This window comes from Cupressus sempervirens, chromosome 10, assembly GCF_028749045.1.
Source record: "Cupressus sempervirens isolate cs-2001-9-10 chromosome 10, ASM2874904v1, whole genome shotgun sequence".
In the NCBI taxonomy this organism is placed as follows: Eukaryota; Viridiplantae; Streptophyta; class Pinopsida; order Cupressales; family Cupressaceae; genus Cupressus; species Cupressus sempervirens.
This window is the reverse complement of record NC_143127.1, coordinates 371,841,422-371,861,621: the sequence shown is the minus strand read 5'-3', so window position 1 is coordinate 371,861,621 and position 20,200 is coordinate 371,841,422. Positions and strand designations below refer to the sequence as shown.

At 36.2% G+C, this 20,200-nt stretch overlaps 1 protein-coding gene across 1 annotated transcript in view; it reads left to right on the top strand.

Moving 5' to 3' along the window:
- Positions 1 to 680: 680 nt before the first annotated feature.
- Positions 681 to 20,200, top strand: part of LOC149534211 (uncharacterized) — a 39,468-nt gene continuing 19,948 nt past the window's right edge. The window contains exons 1-2 of the mRNA XM_089807520.1: positions 681 to 912; positions 16,436 to 16,539. Of these exons, the coding sequence (XP_089663646.1) occupies positions 894 to 912; positions 16,436 to 16,539 (123 nt within the window). The 5' untranslated portion in view covers positions 681 to 893. The remainder of the gene's footprint in view (positions 913 to 16,435; positions 16,540 to 20,200) is intronic.

Sequence of the window (20,200 nt, the reverse complement as noted above, 5' to 3'; positions counted from 1 at the left end):
ATTGGGTAAAGACACCTACACTTGACCATGAGCCCTCTTCACCACACTTGCCTTCATAAGATAGTAGGGGTCACACACACTATTTTTCTCACATTCTCTCTCACAAGAAAATTAGTATGTTTAAAATATGTAGGGGAGGACCACCAATTGTTGAGCACATTCCCATAGTTGTACAATACAGTTCACAAACTAAAAGCCCACAGTAAAATCATCTATGACCCAATTGCCACCCATTTTATAGCAAAAAAAAAGCAATTAGATAATTTTTATTAGTACTAATAGTGGACCACTACTGGTGCATTTGTGCTAAAAGTGTTGGATCAATTTTACAAACTTTTTGGTTGTTTAAACAAATGACTAACACTACAAAAGGGGTCATGTATTGAGCAACATTTTGAAATAGACATTTTTGACCTTTTGCCTCTTAATCAATTTTACTAATCCAAGAGCCAATAAAATATTGTTTAACCAAACAAATATTGTTTAAATAGCTAATAGCATACATAAACAATAAATGAAAAAATGCTAAAATCTAATATAAGATTTAAATTTTAGAAATAAAAAATTAGCTATAACAATAGGCATTATTTTTTTTCAAATATATATAAAATAATTCTTAAATAAATCAATAGAAAGTAAAATATTTTTATTAATATAGATTTAAAAAGTTTCTATGCTCTATGTGTACCTATTGCAACTTGCTGTGAAAATGCCGTGTTGAGAGAAGTTGTCAATAAAGTCAATTGTGTAATTTTCCAGTGAAATGACAAAGGTGGAATCTAAATGTTGTTGAATTTTCGTTGAACGCAAACGTCCCCATAAACTGGCTTTGTCCGTTTAATTTGACATTTCCGTGTCTGTGAGAAAATTCTCGCGATTACAATCTGCGAACCATGGCCTACGTTGAAAATGGTAATTCACAGGATGTTTGTCATAATTCTCTGCATTTTTTTTGCAAATAGATTCAGTGATTTATTAAGTCTGAATTTATTTGTATGTGTCAAATCCTTCGAATGGGATGGTAAAATTGATCTAGAGATTGTGAAATTCAATCGATTATCTTTTTCCAAAGCAATTCTGTTTTGTAGAGTTTTTGGTTTGACACAGGCTATAATTGGGTTTGCGAATTTTTTGATATGTTAGTACGATTTGCTTGGTGATTCTTTCGCAGATGAGATTAGAGATCTAACATTCTTATCTCTGTTTTTTATTGTTTGTTTTAAACTGAGGGGTTTGGGAAGTTGAAGGATTTCTTGGGCTCTATCATAATTGCTGATTCTCTTTCTACTCTGGATACTGAGACAAACCCTTGTCACATACTCGCAATATTTTATGTCTTTTCATATCTGCATGGTATGAGTCGTTTTTTTCGACTATTTTTTATTGCATTCCAGTTGTTAGTCACGTTTTTCGTTTTCCCTGGGGAGTAGTGGGTGAGGCTATGGGCTGCCTTTAATATGGTCAGGAATTGGTGTGGCGAGGATCAAACTCATCAAGATGTTTTCTTCCTATTTCATCTATTTTTTTGGGTTTGGGAAGTTGAAGGATTTCTTGGGCTCTATCATAATTGCTGATTGTCTTTCTACTCTGGATGCTGAGACAAACCCTTGTCACATACTCGCAATATTTTATGTCTTTTCATATCTGCATGGTATGAGTCGTTTTTTTCGACTATTTTTTATTGCATTCCAGGTGTTAGTCACGTTTTTCGTTTTCCGTAGGGAGTGGTGGGTGAGGCTATGGGCTGCCTTTAATATGGTTAGGAATGGGTGTGGCGAGGACCAAACTCATCAAGATGTTTTCTTCCTATTTCATCTATTTTTTTGGTGGTAAATTTCTATGTTACACCAGGTTTCTGTAGAGGGGATGGCAGGGAAATTGATTGCAATTGATATATGCCGTCTTAGACACCTCTAAAAACGATCAAATGACCTGGAATGTTTAATACTTTTGTATGTCATTAGTGTTGAATTGTGATTGCCTGAAAATAAAGAATTGGCTATGTTACCAGATATACACCACGTATATCTCAAAACATATGATGTGATATGATGAGATTCAAGGACATTAGATGGTACTATTAAGGAGTTTGATCCAAATCCCACAAACTGTTTTTTGTTGCGCTGGGGTATCCCTGTGTTCCAGCCCAGTGTCCAACGTGCCATACCTTGGTCTTACTTCCTGCCAAGTTGGGGTTTGGGCAGGGGGAGCTGAGGCGAGACTAATTCCATGGGGATGCCTGCAATAGTCTACAAACCACATGCATCGTGTAAGCCTGGGCCTTGGAGTTTTCTAGGACGGCAAAGAGTTGACTATGCCAATGTTGGGGAGGACTTGGCGACATCATAGGGGATGTCTATTTAAAATATCTAGGGAAGATGTAAAAATTTATATGAAACCATTGATAAAGCATGCACATATATGTGACATTCATTTGAAAAGTTGAAAACATGGATAAAGCATGTACACATATACGATAGAACCTTAGCATAACATTTATGTTAAGTTGATGCCCTAGTTTGACCACCAATATTGATTGTTTTGATTAGTCTATGCTAGCTGCTCCCATTGATATTCATTTCGAGGCCAAGCATGTGAGTTTGAGGAGTATGAGTGGTTTCCAGCCTGAAAAGTGCAGCCCAATACAAGTAGTACCTCTTGTAGACCTGGCGTGATCTGCTGGGTATGATTCCCTGCATTTTTAGTCCCTTTTGTTGCTGTTTGGTGGTGCTTGTGGTGTATGTTTTTGCTGGGTAATGTTGGTAGGTAGTCCTTGATTATTTGGAATGGTGTTTGATAAATTTTATAAATGGTTTGACCTGCAAACAGTTGAATATCAGACCTGCAAAGTTTGAGCTTTGCACAGTGGTTTCCAGACTTGACATAGATGATTCCAATACTTGTTTGCAACTAGTTTATCAATTCTTTCTGATTGGAAGATATCTTGATAGTATTCTATTACTGTCATGACCTCCACCCGCTTCTTTATGCGCTACTAGGTTTTGAGTGTTTTTGAAATTGATTATGATGCAGGAGCATCCATGGTATACAAGCTATACCCATAAACCAAAAATCGGTTTTATTTCTAATTTCAGTATTTAAGGTGAATAAATGATGTAGATTGAATATTTTTGTAATAAAGGCCAAATACTTAAATAAATATTTTTGCTCAGCACCTCTTGTTAAAACTCTTTCCAAATTTGGATGCATTTGTTGGCATATAAAATGTCCAAAATCTTTAAACTGGGCAACTTGGGCATTGAATTTTGTAGGGCCCACTTGCTCTTCATGTGGAACCAATTAAGCCAAAATGATAAATTCTGGGAGCTGTAATATATGATAGCATTTATGTCAAGTCAGGCACCCAAGGTTTCAGGGCAATGTTTGTGACACAAATGGGCAATTGATTTTTTGGCAAATGGTAAGAGGACTTGTAATAGCATAAATAGAATGTTTTATGCTAATTCAAATGTGGGAATATAGAGGGAGATCAGGTTGGGTGTGGTATTAATATGTGGGTTCTTTCATATTTCCAGAGGAGGGAGTTTCCAGATTTGAAGGTGTAGAATGGAGGAAAGAAGGTGCCTGTTTCAGCTTTCTAGTGCATGTTGTTTTTTGTCATTATATTCAGAACTGCAGGTGTTTTAGTGAAGCCCATAGGCTCAGAGTTGCACACTCACAGTTTGCATTCCTGCTTGAGGTTTATGTAAGGTTGTTGTAGATCAGTTTTACAAATGGTTGCTTGGAGAGCTGTCTTCAACATCCCTAAGATGTGTCTTGGAGACAAACACATATCTCCAGTTTTAGAGACATCTTTGGAAACTTCCCAACATGCTACTCTTTTGGTTGGCATCACACAGCGAGAAATCAACGTCTTTTGTCAAAAAAGGGAAAATGTGTTAAAATGCAAAAAAGAGAGGAAAGTTAAATAAATAAAATAGGTCCAAATATAGGTTTGTCTTTATTGGGATGGGTGACCTCTTGGAAAGTCCCGGAACTTCACCTTTGTGAGCATCACCTAATGCAATGGCTGCTAAGTGTTCCATTCATACACGTGAGAGGCGGGTTCATGTGAACCACTACAAGTGAAACATGGGTGAATGCGTTTGACTAAAAAAACTACATAGTTAAATCCTGATAGCAACATTACAAGGTTCAAATAATGCTTTGTGTTGATATTTGATATTTTGGATCATACAAAATTCCATGCAAAGTTATATTGGTCAGATCTTCCATTCATTACTGGGATGGGTGAACTCCCGAGAAGTCCTGGTGCTTCACTTTCACGAGCTCACCTAGATGCAATAAGTGCTAAGTGTTAATTCATCCTTATGAGAGATAGGTTCATGTGAACCTTTACTTGTGAAACATGGGTCAATGAGTTTGACTCAAAAAACTACATAGTTGAATCCTAATAGTAATATCACAAGGTTCAAATAATGTTTTGTGTTGATATTCAATATTTTGGACCATACAAAATTCCATGCAAAGTTATACTGGTTGGATCTATTGATAGTGTAGAATTTTCAAGAGTTCCATAAACAGCTGTATAATTGATTTCCTGTCATTTTAATGGTCTAAAGAGAAATTGCCTTTACCATATACTGATCTTTTACGACCAACTTATTATTCTCATTTACGAAGATCCATGTCATTATGTTTTCTGGAAATATATATTTAAAACAATGGCATCTCCAAGCACCTTTGTCTACTTTTTTGAAAACTAGCTGTACCAATATTGGTACTAGTCTCCAAGTACAACCCTCCCAGTCTCTTGGTGACTATGGTTATATAACAGATTTGTAATGTTTTTCATCAGCTTGTATGGCTGCCAGATCAAAGTAATTTCGGTTATGCTTTGATGTCATATCATTTGAAAGTGGATTGTTGTGCGGAAATTTCCATTATTCTTTGCAAAGTTTTGATGTTGTTTGAAGCATTTCTGAATTGCATTTTATGTTCAAGTGTGTTTGCAAATAAATAACAGTTTGTATTGTGAGAGTCACTTCTGTTTGCTTCAAATTGCCAAGCTGTTCATACTTCTGAGTGCTTTTGTCTATGATTCAGACCCATTTACCCTACATTTCAGTGAAAAGTCAAATGTTGCAGATCTGCAACCAAATTTTTAAACACTTCCAAGTTCTGAGTGTTTGTGTAATTTATTAGCAAGTTGTAGTTGATTCTTTCAGATGTCTAAGTGCTTTTGGAAGTGATTCAGACATGTTTGTCCCTCTTATCAGTTAAAAATCCAGCGTTGCAGACATATAATCTCCTTCATATGCATTACCAAGTTCTGGGTGTTTGTGAGATTAAGGTGTGCTTGCTGCTTAGATCTGGTGCAGCACCTACCCCAGGTTTTCCAGAAGACTTGTTTTAGTAACAACCAACATATCTAGTTTAACATGTATAAAATTTATCAAACATCTTATGCACTATTTCTGAGATCAAAACGGTCCAGAAGAAATAATCTTTTATTTGGATCATTTGGGTTTTTTTTAAAGATGTGTTGGGAAAGGGAGATGGCTGGCCTTCCCCAGGATGAGTAGGGGTGTCGGGATTTAGCCCAGAAAACAGAGATAAACAGAAATAAAGGTAAACATAACAGATACAAAATACACCATTAGTTACCGTGGGAAAACCCTTCTAAAATGAAGGGAAGAACCCAGCCACACAACAATATATCACTTTATTGATAATAAATTTTAAAATGTTCAAGTGTATAATACTTTTCCTTTGATGCGATATATATAACATATATAGAGACTCTTCTCATTAACAACTGAAGTTCCCTTCAATTTCCCAGAACATGACTTCACATTCCAAATGCATGCCTCTAGGCATGACGTGTGACACATGTCTTTATAATTAATATTACAATTATTATCATAAATGTCCTCTTCAGCAGAAGGTGACCATAACGGTATTAATGCCCAGAGATAAAGATCTCTATCGCAACTATAGTCTCCAACATTCTCTCTTAGTGAGAGAGAGATCTTTAGCTGAACAGTGATAACTCTGCAACCAAAATGTCAATGATAAAATCTAATGTAATCACATAATCCTATAAAATTCATAGAATCACTCAACATGAAAACCTTGCAAGAAGCACAACCATCTTTCATCACACTCTTTCAATGTGATGCTGTCATGGAACGACAATAAGAGAACAATTTTCTCATTGTTAATAATCATGGAATCACTCATCATGATAGACCTTTAAGAAATACTCATTATCATGGAATCACTCAACATGATAGATGAAAATATTTATTCATAACTAATAGTTATGGAATCACTCAACATGAAAAACCTGCAAAAATCACATTCAACTTTCATTGCAGACTCCCACAATGTGATGCTGTCATGGAATCTCTCAATATGATAAATCTGCAAGAATCACAATCAACTTTCATCACAGACTCGCTCAATGTTCATACATCAAGGACTCTCTCAACATGATGTTGTCATGGACTCTTTTAACATGACAAACAACTCCAATCACGGAATCACTCAATGTGAAAAGTTAGTATGGTTTTCAACTAGCATTTTATCTCAGATTATCTCAATGTGCTATAGTCATGGACTCTCTCAACATGACTTCCAACTCCCCTCACGGAATCTCTCAACGTGATGACATCATGGACTCTCTCTACATGATGCTCACTATGAATCTCTCATAAGTGAAAGAGTTATCAGGTTGACCTTACAACATTTCACATGAATAAGAACTCATGAAATCACAGCATGAAACTCTTACAACAAGTGTCTCAAAATCTATAATAAAGGAAATCATAGCTGAAACTTGTTTCCAACTGTTTCCAACAAGATTCTCAAAATCAAAACATTAGCAGCATATATAAGAAAGGTGAGGATTCCATAAAAATTCCCTCTCAGCAGGAGCGAATTTGATGACCGTAAAATGATCGTGATAGTATCCTCCCTCTGATGCTGAACATCTCCCTCTAAATATATAACAGCAACATACTAGAGATCAATAATAGAGATCAATAACCATATACTATTCAAAATAAAATACTTCTCTTTTGTGAGCTGAGCCCAACAAGAGATGATTCCTTTATTTAGAATCTACTGTAGCTGGTAATGGTCCTGGAAATGATTGACTTCCTCACAACTTACTCGATACTGTGAGCCTGTTACTATCATTGATTCCTGTAACTGTGGCAAGGATGTGCAGCAGTTAATCCTCGGCCTATTCTCCAGCTTACTCATGGGGAAGACTCCTCACTTGGTTTTCCCTTCAATGTTGTGAAGGAACTCTAGCCTTCATGGGTTCTAGTATAGTCATGGCTCATCAATAACCTCCAGTAATGGTGCTGTAGGAGAATAAAACAATGCTGCTATGCATTAAATAACTCAGACTAGCCTGCGGTAATGCCCAGATAGAACGGCAGCAGTCTGCAATATCTACGGTCAACCATAAGAAGTCCGACTCATTATGCCTGTGTACATCTTTTCAGCACCAGCATCATGTTAAGCATGGCCTCCCAGTGACGTTGATTCTAGCACATGACCTGTTGGGTCGTGTCCACTGCAACAACTTCAACAACTTTGATTGCTTCTAACACAAACAGGGAAGTCCCAAGGCCAAAACTTTTGGTGTTGAGACTGTTGGCAGGAAGGGTAGACATTCCTCAAGCTCCAAAAGAAAACGATTGTCTCCAGCAAATCACTGCAATAGAAAATTCCTTCTTCCCTCTTCTTCATTCGCTTTCTTTCCCCGTATAGACTCTACACATGCCAACGCTACAAAGAGAGAACAGTTACAATGATGGGGTCACGTAGTCTTCACCGTCTCAACAGCTACAAGGAGTAGAAAAACCAGTAATCTCAGAAAATGATCACAACAACAAGATGAACCATCTTACACCCTGCTCATGGATATCGACGGTGACCAATAAGTGTCGTTTCATATGACTACCATTACAAAAAAGGAGGAGATACAATATTTGATGAGGCTGACTCATCAGCCATGACACATATAGCAGCAATAGAAAAATGATGCTTCACACGGCAATCTTTAATATGAATCGATGCCTTCACTTGTCTAACAGATAATAACTCATCGCGTTCCACAGATAATAACTGCAGATGCCTTATGATGCCAGCAAATTGAGTTTCATTCTTCACCTCCGTGTGAGATATGATGGCGCTGAATATCACAGTTTGCTCATATGAGAATTATGCAGTTGAATATTTTGACTGAAGAATGCTCCCCAACTCCCTATACAAATTCATTGCATGTTACATTGAACATGGGTGCTCCATTGAACATGAGTGCTCCAATGAACAAACGAAACTTTGCAGGAGCTGTAAATAAAAGAAACGCCCACTGTGGAGGAAAACAATCACCATGAACATCGAGGCATGAAAAGGTTCTCAACATAAAGATTCTTCACAATAACGGGTACATACTTCATGCTCATATAACAAGCAGAATACAACAAATGATGTGTGTCCTCCTCCTTCATAAATACTGCCAGAGCAGCAGCCTTCTTAAATTTTTTAAAGCAGTGGCAAGATGGTAACACCTTCATTATCACATGATCCCACAACCATCCAAAAAATATAACCGGGGAAAATAACAATAACGCATGAGACCGATTCAGCACCAGAATCCAAAAAAACTCTTTTAAAAAATAGACAATGACTGAGTATTTTTATGCAAAAATTAAAAAAAACAGAGCTGACAAATGCATACTTCTCTGATATGAGGTAATTTGAGAGCCCAGTAAATAAGAGCAGCAGTTACCATGAGACCATGGTACAACGTCCCTACAAGGATCCTTTCTAAAGGATATCAGCTTTCAAACCAGTTCCACAAATCATAAAACCCTTTTTCTGTTAAAGATCGTTGCAAGAGAATGATCGCACATGCATACACAATAAAAGAAATTAAAAAAACCTCCTTCCTTGACAGTTTCCAAACATGGAAAGAAACACTATCAAAAGAGACATGAAATATTCTCTCACAGCTACCATAACAATCACATTTTGTATTAAGCAATTTCCTTATTGATGTTATCAAACCTCGCTCTGATACCATGTTAGGATTTAACCCAGAAAACAGAGATAAACAGCAATAAAAGAAAACATAACAGATACAAAGTATACCATAAGTTACCTTGGGAAAACCCTTCTAAAATGAAAAGAAAAACCCAGCCACACAATAAAATTCACTTTATTGATAATCAAATGTTCAAGTGTACAATGCTTTTCGGTTGATGCGATATATATAACAAATATAGAGACTCTTCACATTACAACTGAAGGTCCCTTCAATTTCCCAAAACATGACTTCATATTCCAAATGCATGCCTATATGCATGACGTATGAAACATGTCTCTATAATCAATACTACAATTATTATCATAAATGTTCTCTTCAGCTGAAGGTGACATAACGGTAATAACACCCAAAGATAAAGATCTCTATCACAGCTACAATCTCCAACAAGGGGATATCACAAATGTTCCTAACCATTCCTAGGATTGGGGGACATCTCCTTTGAATATCGCTGCTGTTCCCAAGTTTCTAGGGTGTTTCTGTAATGCCCCCTTTTTTTGGGACATTATAATTTTGTGTTGTCGGCTCACTTCGCCTAGGTTTCAGGGGTGAAAAAGTTTTTTTATGGGGTTCAGTTCGAGATTTGGCCTAGACATTTCTAGTTTTAGACCCATTAGAGCAGTTTTGGCAAGTTGTCCGAATGCTTACTTTTTTTAGTAAGTAAACAGAGCTCAGAATTCTTGGTATCTCAGTGTTGGTTTGGAAGCATCTCACTGAGAGCTTTCCAATGAGCTATTGCACGTGCTTATCCGAGTTCATTTGGTCAGTTATTTTGATGCCTGATGATTATATGGTTTACTGACTAAGGGACTTTTAAAGTTCATTTAACTTGTCACTTTATTTAAAAAGGTACTATGTTCACTTAAGTGACTAAAGGACAAAAAAGGTGCTTTATCTCACATTGCCTAAAAGGGCATGCATCACATGGAGAAAAGTGATAAAGGTACAACAGGCTCCACATGGGGAGGCATGAAGATTATAATATTTAAAACAAATATTAATCTGGGAGTTGGAAACAGTGACTAGTTATCTCTTTGAAGACGCAAAGCCTTGAAGAAACATTTGGAGGTTGGACGCAAACCTAGCCTTCTTATAGGTTTTATCTACATTTGCAAATCTGACTATTATTGCTGTTGTATAATACAGTAACGTATTTGATAGCTATTTGTGTTAACTGCTAGTTTATATATGCACTTTTGAATATTGAGGAGGAATCAAATAAACTTATCTGAGCTTTCTTGTATGCATATTTGCTAGTTACAAATCGATTAAAGTTCTGGAAATTATATCAAATATTGGTTTTCTGTTCTGATTTAAATTTGTAAGTTTTATATTAAGGGTTTTTAGTAAAAATTTGGAAAGGGATACTACAGTGGTATCAGAGCATGCATCCTGCCAGCTTGTGAAATTATATCATCAATTAAATTGCAGAAGGAATTGACACAAGATTCTATGAACTCAAATATTTAGAAACTCCGGTTGCTTGAATGTGACTAAGTAAACTCAGGGACAAAAACCCTTGAGAAGATCTGTAGCTAGATGTAGCCCCAGTCATATGATTTTTATGTTCCAATTGGAAACTCAAATAGGTGATTGAAGATTTATCAGATTGGCATACGAATAGGGTTAGGAAACTATTCAGAAAATGGGTGTAGCACTTCAGATGCCATGAAATAGTAAAACAATAGCTGAGATAATAAACTCAGTAAGGCAAAATACGATTCGGTAAGTCTATCCTTCTTTCTAGACTTTGGCATTTGGTAACGAGTTGTTTTCTTAAACTGTGGCAATACGTTATAAGTATTAGACATTCGTGGCAGGAGAAAATTCTCATACAGGTAGTGTGCACTCCAAAATCACTGCTAGTGGTTAGTTGCATTAGTAACGTTGAGGAAGGCAACAACGTGGATAGTCACAATTAGTTCATGGGCATCACAATTGTCCACAGGGTATGGTTATGCATATGGTCGACAAATGAAGTAGGCACCCACGACATCAGTTCTAGGCCACCACAGTGAGAGGAGTCTTATTTCTAGTGTGGGCCAGTATTCTCCAACGTCACGTAAGGGAAGAGTAGATTAGAATGAGAGCCGGCTGACTGTGTAAGCCATCTGGAGGAGTGAAGTAAGGTAATTCTTCTGCAAGTCGAATTCTTAAAGGCACACCATCAATATGGGTTTGTAATTACTCCTTTCCTACGCATTTTTGGAGTTGTAGAATCTTTGTGATTCAAGGGAGATTTGCTTGGTCGAATTCACAACTTGAAAAAGGATTTGCAAGAATGGCGTGGTAAACTTGACACTCAAGTGAAGACTTGCAGAGAGGAGCTTGGGGATTTGAAGAATACTCTAAACTTGGAAGTAGAGCAGCTGAAATCTGAGTTTGAGGATCTGCGAAAAAGTTTAAGGAAACGGTTGGATGATGCTACAAACATGGGCTCAATGATTCATGGATTAGACAAAAAAATTGGAAGAATCTGTCCTTGATTTGATGAAGGAAACAAACGTGAACAAGGTGGAAGTGCCTGGTCCGTGACCACACATTTAATTGTTTTATGTATCCGCCACAAATATTAGTAGGGGATTTCAAGTGATTATTTCACAAATATTATTTGATATTATATGTTGAGACATTTTCCTGGAAATGTACGATGTCTTGGGTTGATATAGTCACATCATTCATTGGGGCATTATTGTATGAATACAGTATTAAACATTTGAAAAGGGGTGGTTGTGTGACAATTGTTTGTCAAAATTTCTGCCAGTCATAATATATATATTTTGATTATTTCAAGTAGAGAACATTACAGTACAAAAACCTTGGTCACGTGAGTAGATGGCTTTTAGCTTGCAGCAAACAACAAATCTTCATTTCTCTCTCATCGTATCACTTGCAAAGGAAGGTGCATGGTCTCCACTGCATATGCAGTAAACAGGGCAGTGGTCTTATTTCACTTCACGGGTCGAGAAGGCTTCCTCATTCAGCCGGAACAGCAATAGAAGGACGTAGCAAGGCAGTAGGTGGTCGGAGTACAGGGACTGATGATGATTTGAAGGTTTTATCAATGGTAAAACTCGCCCCAGCTTACCCACAACATCACAGTTTGCGTACCTACTGAAGGTACTGAGATTTCATGGGTCATATCTCAATGCAAGTTATTCGCAGGTGCTAGTTCAGTAGCTATTTAATACACAACAGTGCATAATCATTGTGTTGGCAGAATGCATATGCAATGGTGTAACTCAGAGAGTTAGTGTGAACCAACAGATTATAGAGAATCTTTCAAGTGGATCTCCAACTAACGATGCAAAATTGAGCCTAATGATAGAAATAGCTGAGAAAGCAGATCTTGATCAGTTTTTCAGTACAAGTATAGAAAGACAGGAAGTTGTTGAAGACACAAAACATGGCCACAACAGACCTCTGAAAAATAAGAATTCAGGGTACACTCGTGATGGGCAAATCAAAGATCCTTATGAATGTAAAACTGAAGTAAGGAGATTGTACGATGATTATAACAAATTTCCGTCAAAGCTTCAAAAAGAATTCCCTTTCATTGATTATGTGGACGTTCAACTAGAGCTGCAAAACAAGACGGATATGATAAGAAACAAATGCTATGATTTGGCTTGAGATCTCCTTGCAGAGGACAAGTACACAAATTTGCATAAGGAAGACATTAATTAACTTGATAGTAGTACTAAAAAGGAAGAGCAACCTTTGCAGGATAATATGCAAAATACTAATAATGGCACAAGTATGCTAATAGGTAATTGGGAGATAGAAGTATCTTATGGAGTTGTTCACACTAGTCCTTCCGAGGAGCATGTTGATGGCCCATGTAGAAGAGTTGACCAAACTGGCAACGTTGGCAACTCCCCATCTTATTTAGACATTGAGAACACCAGCATCTTATTTGGTGATATGGAAATTAACTTGGATGAATTTTATGGTGATACTATTATGTCAAATATTGAGGAGGAGCAAATGAACTGCAATGTTGGCAGGATAGATGACCTAGTACATGTTGAGTTAGAGGACATATATGAAAATGTTGTCCCCCTAAGTGATGAAAAATTAGAAAATTCTATGGAGAATAGCCCACTTGTGTTCGAAGGAGATGGTCAAAAACCATTATCACTCCTTGACTTATTGGATATGCTTTTGGTCAAAGAGGACACACTTGTCCAAGTGTTGGCAAGGATGGATGATTCTTCCAAATTGATTGAAGATCTCATGCAGAAGATTGTGATAGAAGAGAGACATGGGAATGTATGTGGTGTCACAAGTCCTCTTTTGCATATTATTTTTGAAATTTTGAAAATGATAAAATATGATTACTTGCAACTATTAATGGATAGAGATCTAGCAATAAAATTTGGAAAGGACAAGGAGAGTGAGGTAGATGAGCTATGCCTTCAATTGAGCTTAACACATCACTCCATCCACAAAGCTGAAAATCAAACGAGTGGAGCAGCCATGCATGAAGAAGATAACCGTGGTTCAAAGGCACAAGAAATCACACAAATCATTGAAAGAATTCATAAAGTGGGTAGATGTGAAGGCAAACAATGTAATTCAATCGCGTGTTCCCTGTTTGAGACTTTCTATGATGAGAAAAACTCTATGGACCAGCAAGTTGACGAGTCTGGAAATTTTGATTTTTATGACAGCAGCTGTAAATTTTCACATGAGCACATGGTTAATGATACAACAAGTGAGGATAATTCAGAGATTCCAATTAATGGTGAACCTTCCTTTTATGAAGACTTTGACACAAGCGATGGTACTTATGGTGGAGTAGGAAGTTCAAATTTATCCTTTGCATACTTTGAGGGAATTTTCAGCTTACTCAGAGATTTATCACTCAACTCTTATGAGATGGACACGGCCTGCTTGATTGGTGATTTTATTTGTTGGTATCTTTTAGCTATCAGTGATTTGCCTATGAATGCTAGTAGTATATTCGCTAATTCTATTTGGCCTTCAAGGGTCAAGGAGTTATTTGCAGATGAGTGGGGAGAACATACATTACACATGAGGTGTCTATATTTTTTATTCAGCAGTATATTGAAGATAGTGTTAGCATTCATGATGTTGGTGATTCACCAACCATTCTTTCCTTTACCCAGGATCATGTTGGTTGGGTGATCGATGATTCAAGTGTTAATAGTATCTTACATCTAGTGGATTATGCTATGTTGTTACACAGTCATAGGATTATGATTTGTGTGTTTCAGCTTTTTGACACATCAGAGTTTCAGAGATTAGGATTACTCCTTTTTCACCAGGGTGATATGGTGGTGGAGTCAGATTGGCTGGATCTGTCATTGTCATCAATACAGATATCACAGGAATGGTACAGTGGTATAGTGGTATAGGTATTATAGGAGTTGGTCAGTGGTATCTTAGACAACATATGACTTCTTATTTGGGATCCAAGTGGAGCATCCCTATATATTGCCTTTTTCTAGGGAGCTAGGTGGAGAGTTTGGTTGCTATCATCTTGGGGTGGATATTGGTATATTGTTGAGCTCCCATCTTCACTTGACAGTAGAGACTTGCAGGGTCACTCATGGAGTGAGGCATTCATTCTGTCTGAGGGAATTGACACACAGGGCAGCAACACATGGCAATTGGTGTCCCTTTATGGTGAGACTTGGGATCCTAACATTTAGTTATTTGGCACATTGATCTCTTTTTTTTTGTTTCATCATTCTGAGTTTGGGAAGATGCATGCCAGGGTACATTGGCTGAGGAGTAGAACCTCTTTCTTGAGGCGAGTATGGGATCCTGGCATTTGGTTTCTGTAGCTATGAGCAGATTGCTTGAGGGCAAGCAATCTTTGAGAGGGGAGGCTTTGTAATGTCCCCTTTTTCTGGGACATTATAATTTTGTGTTGCCGGCTCACTTTGCCTAGGTTTCGGGGGCAAAAAGGTTCTTTATGGGGTTTAGTTCAAGATTTGGCCTAGACATTTCTAGTTTCAAACCCATTAGAGTAGTTTTGGAAGGTTGTCCGGATGCTTACTATTTTTAGTAAGTAAATAGAGCTCAGAATTCTTGGTATCCTAGTGTTGGTTTGGAAGCGTCTCATCGAGAGCTTTCCAACGAGCTACTGCACGTGCTTATCCGAGTTCATTTGGTCAGTTATTTTGATGCCTGATGATTATAACGTTTACTGACTAAGGGACTTTTAAAGTTCATTTAACTTGTCATTTTATTTAAAAAGGTACTATGTTCACTTAAGTGACTAAAGGACAAAAAAGGTGCTTTATCCCACATTACCTAAAAGGGCGTGCATCACATTGGGAAAAGTGATAAAGGTACAATAGGCTCCACATGGGGAGGCATGAAGATTATAATATTTAAAACAAATATTAATCTGGGCGCTGGAAATAGTGATTGGTTATTTCTTTGAGGACGCAAACCCTTGAAGAAACATTTGGAGGTTGGACGCAAACCTAGCCTTCTTATAGGTTTTATCTACATTTGCCAATCTGACTGTTATTGTTTTTTATAAGATTGGATTTTCTGGATTGTCGCGTTTTATTGTATTGTTGTTCTATAATACAGTAACGTATTTGGTGGCTATTTGTGTTAACTGCTGGTTTATATATGTACTTTTGAATATTGAGGAGGAATCAAATAAACTTATCTGAGTTTTCTTGTATGCATATCTGCTGTTCACAAATCGATTAAAGTTCTGGAAATTATATCAAATATTGGTTTTCTGTTCTGATTTAAATTTGTAAGTTCTATATTAAGGGCTTTCAGTAAAAATCTGGAAAGGGATACTACAATTTCCAACAAATTTTCAACTGTCCCCTCTTAGAAATGGGGACGTGTTAAAAAGGGCAGAGGATGTGTTCCGAGTTTCTTTGGTAATAAGTCTTTAGTTTTTTGTTTGTAGTCGACTCTGTTGATCCAATAGAATGTGTCATTGAAGTTTCAAATTTCCTACCTTGTTGAAGTTATTTTTTTCTAATCAACTCTTTATTAGTTCCTATTGAAGCGTTGTCCAGGTCCAACTCAAATATCACTCTTATGCAATCTAAGTCCCGTGACAGCAATCTCTAAAATGATTCTGTCTTTTTATGTGCTTATTGAGATGAGGGATTTTGGTTTAGCATTTGATTATAATAGATTGATTTCATTTGAACTTAAGGAAGCTCAGAGATGTGCATGATTCTGAGCTGTGTTCTCTTTGTTACTGTTCTACTGTATACCTTTTCTGACAAACTTACATAGTTATGAGTTATGAGTACATTTCAAATTCCAGCAGTTTTTCTTGTAATATATTTTTCAGTGCATTGATGATTGAACTAATGCTGTATGTTTGATTGTTCTCAGGGATGGTGAAAGAAAAGCGTCCTGTATGGAGGTTGAGTTACTTAATTAGGCTCTTTTGGTCAATACTTAATCTCATCGGGAATTTCATTACAACAATGTTCTCAGTATGTGTCCAGAAATTTATTTTCTTTATCTTCTTAATATTACATGTCTCTTTGCTTTCCTATGAGCAATGTACAACATTATAAATGTAGCCAATGAAAAGGAATGAGGATAGTAGATCACAATCTAAACCTTTGCATGACTCTAGGTATTTCTACTTTAAGTGACAAACGGTGTTGAAATTGAAAAAAATAGACTAGAAAGTTGAAGAAACTAGATGCATTGAATCCTTTGAGATTCTAAATCTTGTTGAATGAGAAACTAGAATTGGTTTCTGAATCTAGACGTTAACCTCATTCTGCATTTTCTGAGCAGTGGAACATGGTTAGGGAAAAGAATAAATGAGTTGTTCCTGAAATCAATAGAAAATTAACGGCAGGAACTTTATTACAAGGGTTTGCTGATATTAAATATGAAGACATTTGTTCATGTAATCAATGTGAGGCTTCATGAAATGATCTTAATTTTTCCTAGTTATATATTTCCATGGTCAACAAGTTTGCTGCCTCATTTTTTTAATCCCATATTAAGCTGTGAAAACTAAAAGTTGATAAATAGTTTGCTCCCGTAAAAAAAAAGATTAAAAAAGTAATCTATTATTGTTGCTTACAGTTCCAAGTGTGCTTTTCAACTGCCTAGTTGAACTAGACTGATTTGTCATGCAAAGCTGTAAAGGATAATGCAGGCTACATGCATTTTGTGCACTTCAAATATATGTATCCCTTGTTTGATTGATTTGTGTGCATTTTGATGTTATAATGGACCAAATAAAATTTGAGTTTATTGTGATGTAAATTTCAAGTGTACAATCAATGCAAACATTGAATTCACGTCATTGCATATTTAACAGTGTAAGCTGCAAGATTGTAACAATACTTGGGGCTCCCTTCAGATAATTCTTTTTCTCATTGAAGTTCTTTGGCCTATGGTAAAACTGTATTGGTGGGAAGGTGTTTGCTTGCAGGTTATCAAATTGGTTTATGTGCATTTATAAAGATAAGTTTAGTTTTGTATGGTCCAGCCCTTTTGGAATATAACAACTTGCATGATGGAAGAATATGATAGTAAACACTACAAATACTTGACAAGTATATGCCACTTTGAGGGGTGCATCTATAGGAACATAATACTCATTTCAATGATAGTGAATAACCTTTACTTCCTATGTGTACCCTACTTATTGTGCCTTTGATGCCACTGAGGCCAACTTAGATACCTAAATATAACACATTAGACTACTTAATTATCTGAGTAAGAATATAATAATGATCATGTAGTCACAAACTGGCCACTCGTAACTTTACACACATTGTAGGTTTAATTGCATAACATGGCCCTCGCTTTTGAAAAAATAAATAAATTGTCCTCAATGTTGATTAACTATGGATTCTTTTTCTTTAAATCTTCATCTTTTTATTCTTGTTTTTATTCTTCATCTTGTTCTCTCACTTTTTTTCTGTCTCCTCCTCTTTTGTGCCATTGTTTTTTTTCTTTTTTCTATCCTTGTGGAATCTTTAACCTGCGTAATGATTGTCTTTGTCCTCAACTTTGATGTACTTGTTTGGAGAATCAAAGATGATTCTTTCTTGATTCTAATTTGGTGATAAGTTGATAACCTAATATAAGCATTATAGCTTCATTTGATTCGTTTAGTTAATTATTTGTGATTGGATTTGGGAACTTATATTTTATAGTGTATTTGTTGAGGGCTCTATATTTTGGACATGCGCCAAGTGTCATCCTTCCTATGCACTATCACCACGAGATAAGGTCCAAGCACTAGGGCTATGTCTGATGATACTTGCCATTAGCATCTCTTAAACCAATTTTCAAACTTATTTTGTATATACTGGTACCTATAGCTTGTTATAGGAATTGATGTTGGGTGGTTGTTCCCCCAATATTGGCTAAATGGCATGATCTTGCTCTGTTTTAGGACGTGTTCCCTTAGGTATATCTTCATACTTACTAAGTGAGCATTGATAATTGTTTGTAAATCTAGTTGGGTAGGAGCTTTTGAGTGATAGATTGATATGAAAATGATTGGGAGGCTAATCCACCAACCCATTTGTCAAGCACTCTTTGTACTTGATGAGAGCTTATCATATAAGGGGACTTTGTACACAAAGCTATTAGTTAAACTATCTTGCCTTTTGAGTGAAACCCCTTTAATAATTGTTGGAAGTTCATCTCAACACTTCTATTGTACTAAGCCACTCTACTTTTAACACTATAATTGTTTCACCCAAGAGATTAGCAAACACTAAGCAATCAAATTGATACTCTTCCATGGTCAATTGTAATGAACAACATTTTTTAAATGATTGACAAAACCCCTATTCATATATTAACCCTCTCACATATTCATATATGTGCTCTTTGTTTTATTCATTTATTTGCTTACATACATACATACTATTTAGGTATCTGTGTAAGTCTATTGGTTCTGTTTTTCATGCTCTCATTTTTATTCTCCCTTTTTTTTGGTATATGTGTTTTTATTCATATGTATGTTAGTATATATATGTAATCTTTATATATATATATATATATATATATATATATATATAAAATTTTCATTTTTATTCATTGTGTTTTTCTAGTTAGTTTTTTAGTGTTGCTGCTCAGTTGTCTTGTGTTTTATATTTATCTAGCTTTTTTGTCCTTTTTACTTTTTCTTATTTGTTCTTTTTATTTTTATTCCTATTTTGACTTTGGTTATTGTATTGTATTTTTTCGTTTTGTGTGCTTCCCCCTTCCCCCTTTCCCTTTATCTCGAGTTGGTCCCTATCTGCAACTCACATTTTTTGCATCTCTTGCTCTCTTACATCTTGATGGTGGATCACAAAGTATGATCCAAAACATTTATGCTAAAAAATACAAACACAATCTAAACCAGAAGCTATTCATTATGCTTCCTTTATCTCTTGAGTTGGTGCCTATCTGCAACTCACATTTTTAGCATCTTTTGCTCTCTTTCATTCTGATAATGGATCACAAAGTATGATCCAGAATGTTGATGCTAAAGAATACAAACACAATCTAAACCAGAGGCTGGTCATTGTGATTCCAATGGATTGTGGAAATTTGAAGTCTCTAATTAATATTCCCGTTCACAATTTAGACTTGAAAGTGTGGAATGGGAAATATAAAACAATTTAGACTAGTAGCTAGCTTCCATTAATGAAGTTGTGAGGGCCTTTGAAATTCTTTCTTCTAGGAGTCTGCCAACTTGAGAGTTTGTGGGGCACTTACTCCAAAAAGTGTATGATAAACAATGATAGGTTGAGTATCGTCCAATTCCTCATCCGACTCGCTATCACTCACCTTTTACTATTGGTTATTCCTTCACTTGGCCCCTCAATAGGGAACACATTCTTTTCAGTATATTTATGGCCTTGATTATTTTTTTGTTGCAGTTATGTTAATGTCATGGTAGCTGCAGGAGATACTTTCTGTACCTGTAAGTGTTTCAGCTTCCCGCTCTCATCGTGGATTCCAACATAGTCATCATGCAACTTGTCTTTTATTGATGGACCCATTAGTTGTGAGATCTGTTAGATTTCCACAATCCATGCCAATGCACTTTCAATTTCTGGATTTGATTCTGTAAAGTTTTTTATTATCAACGTTTCAGATCATACTACATGATCCATCATTAGG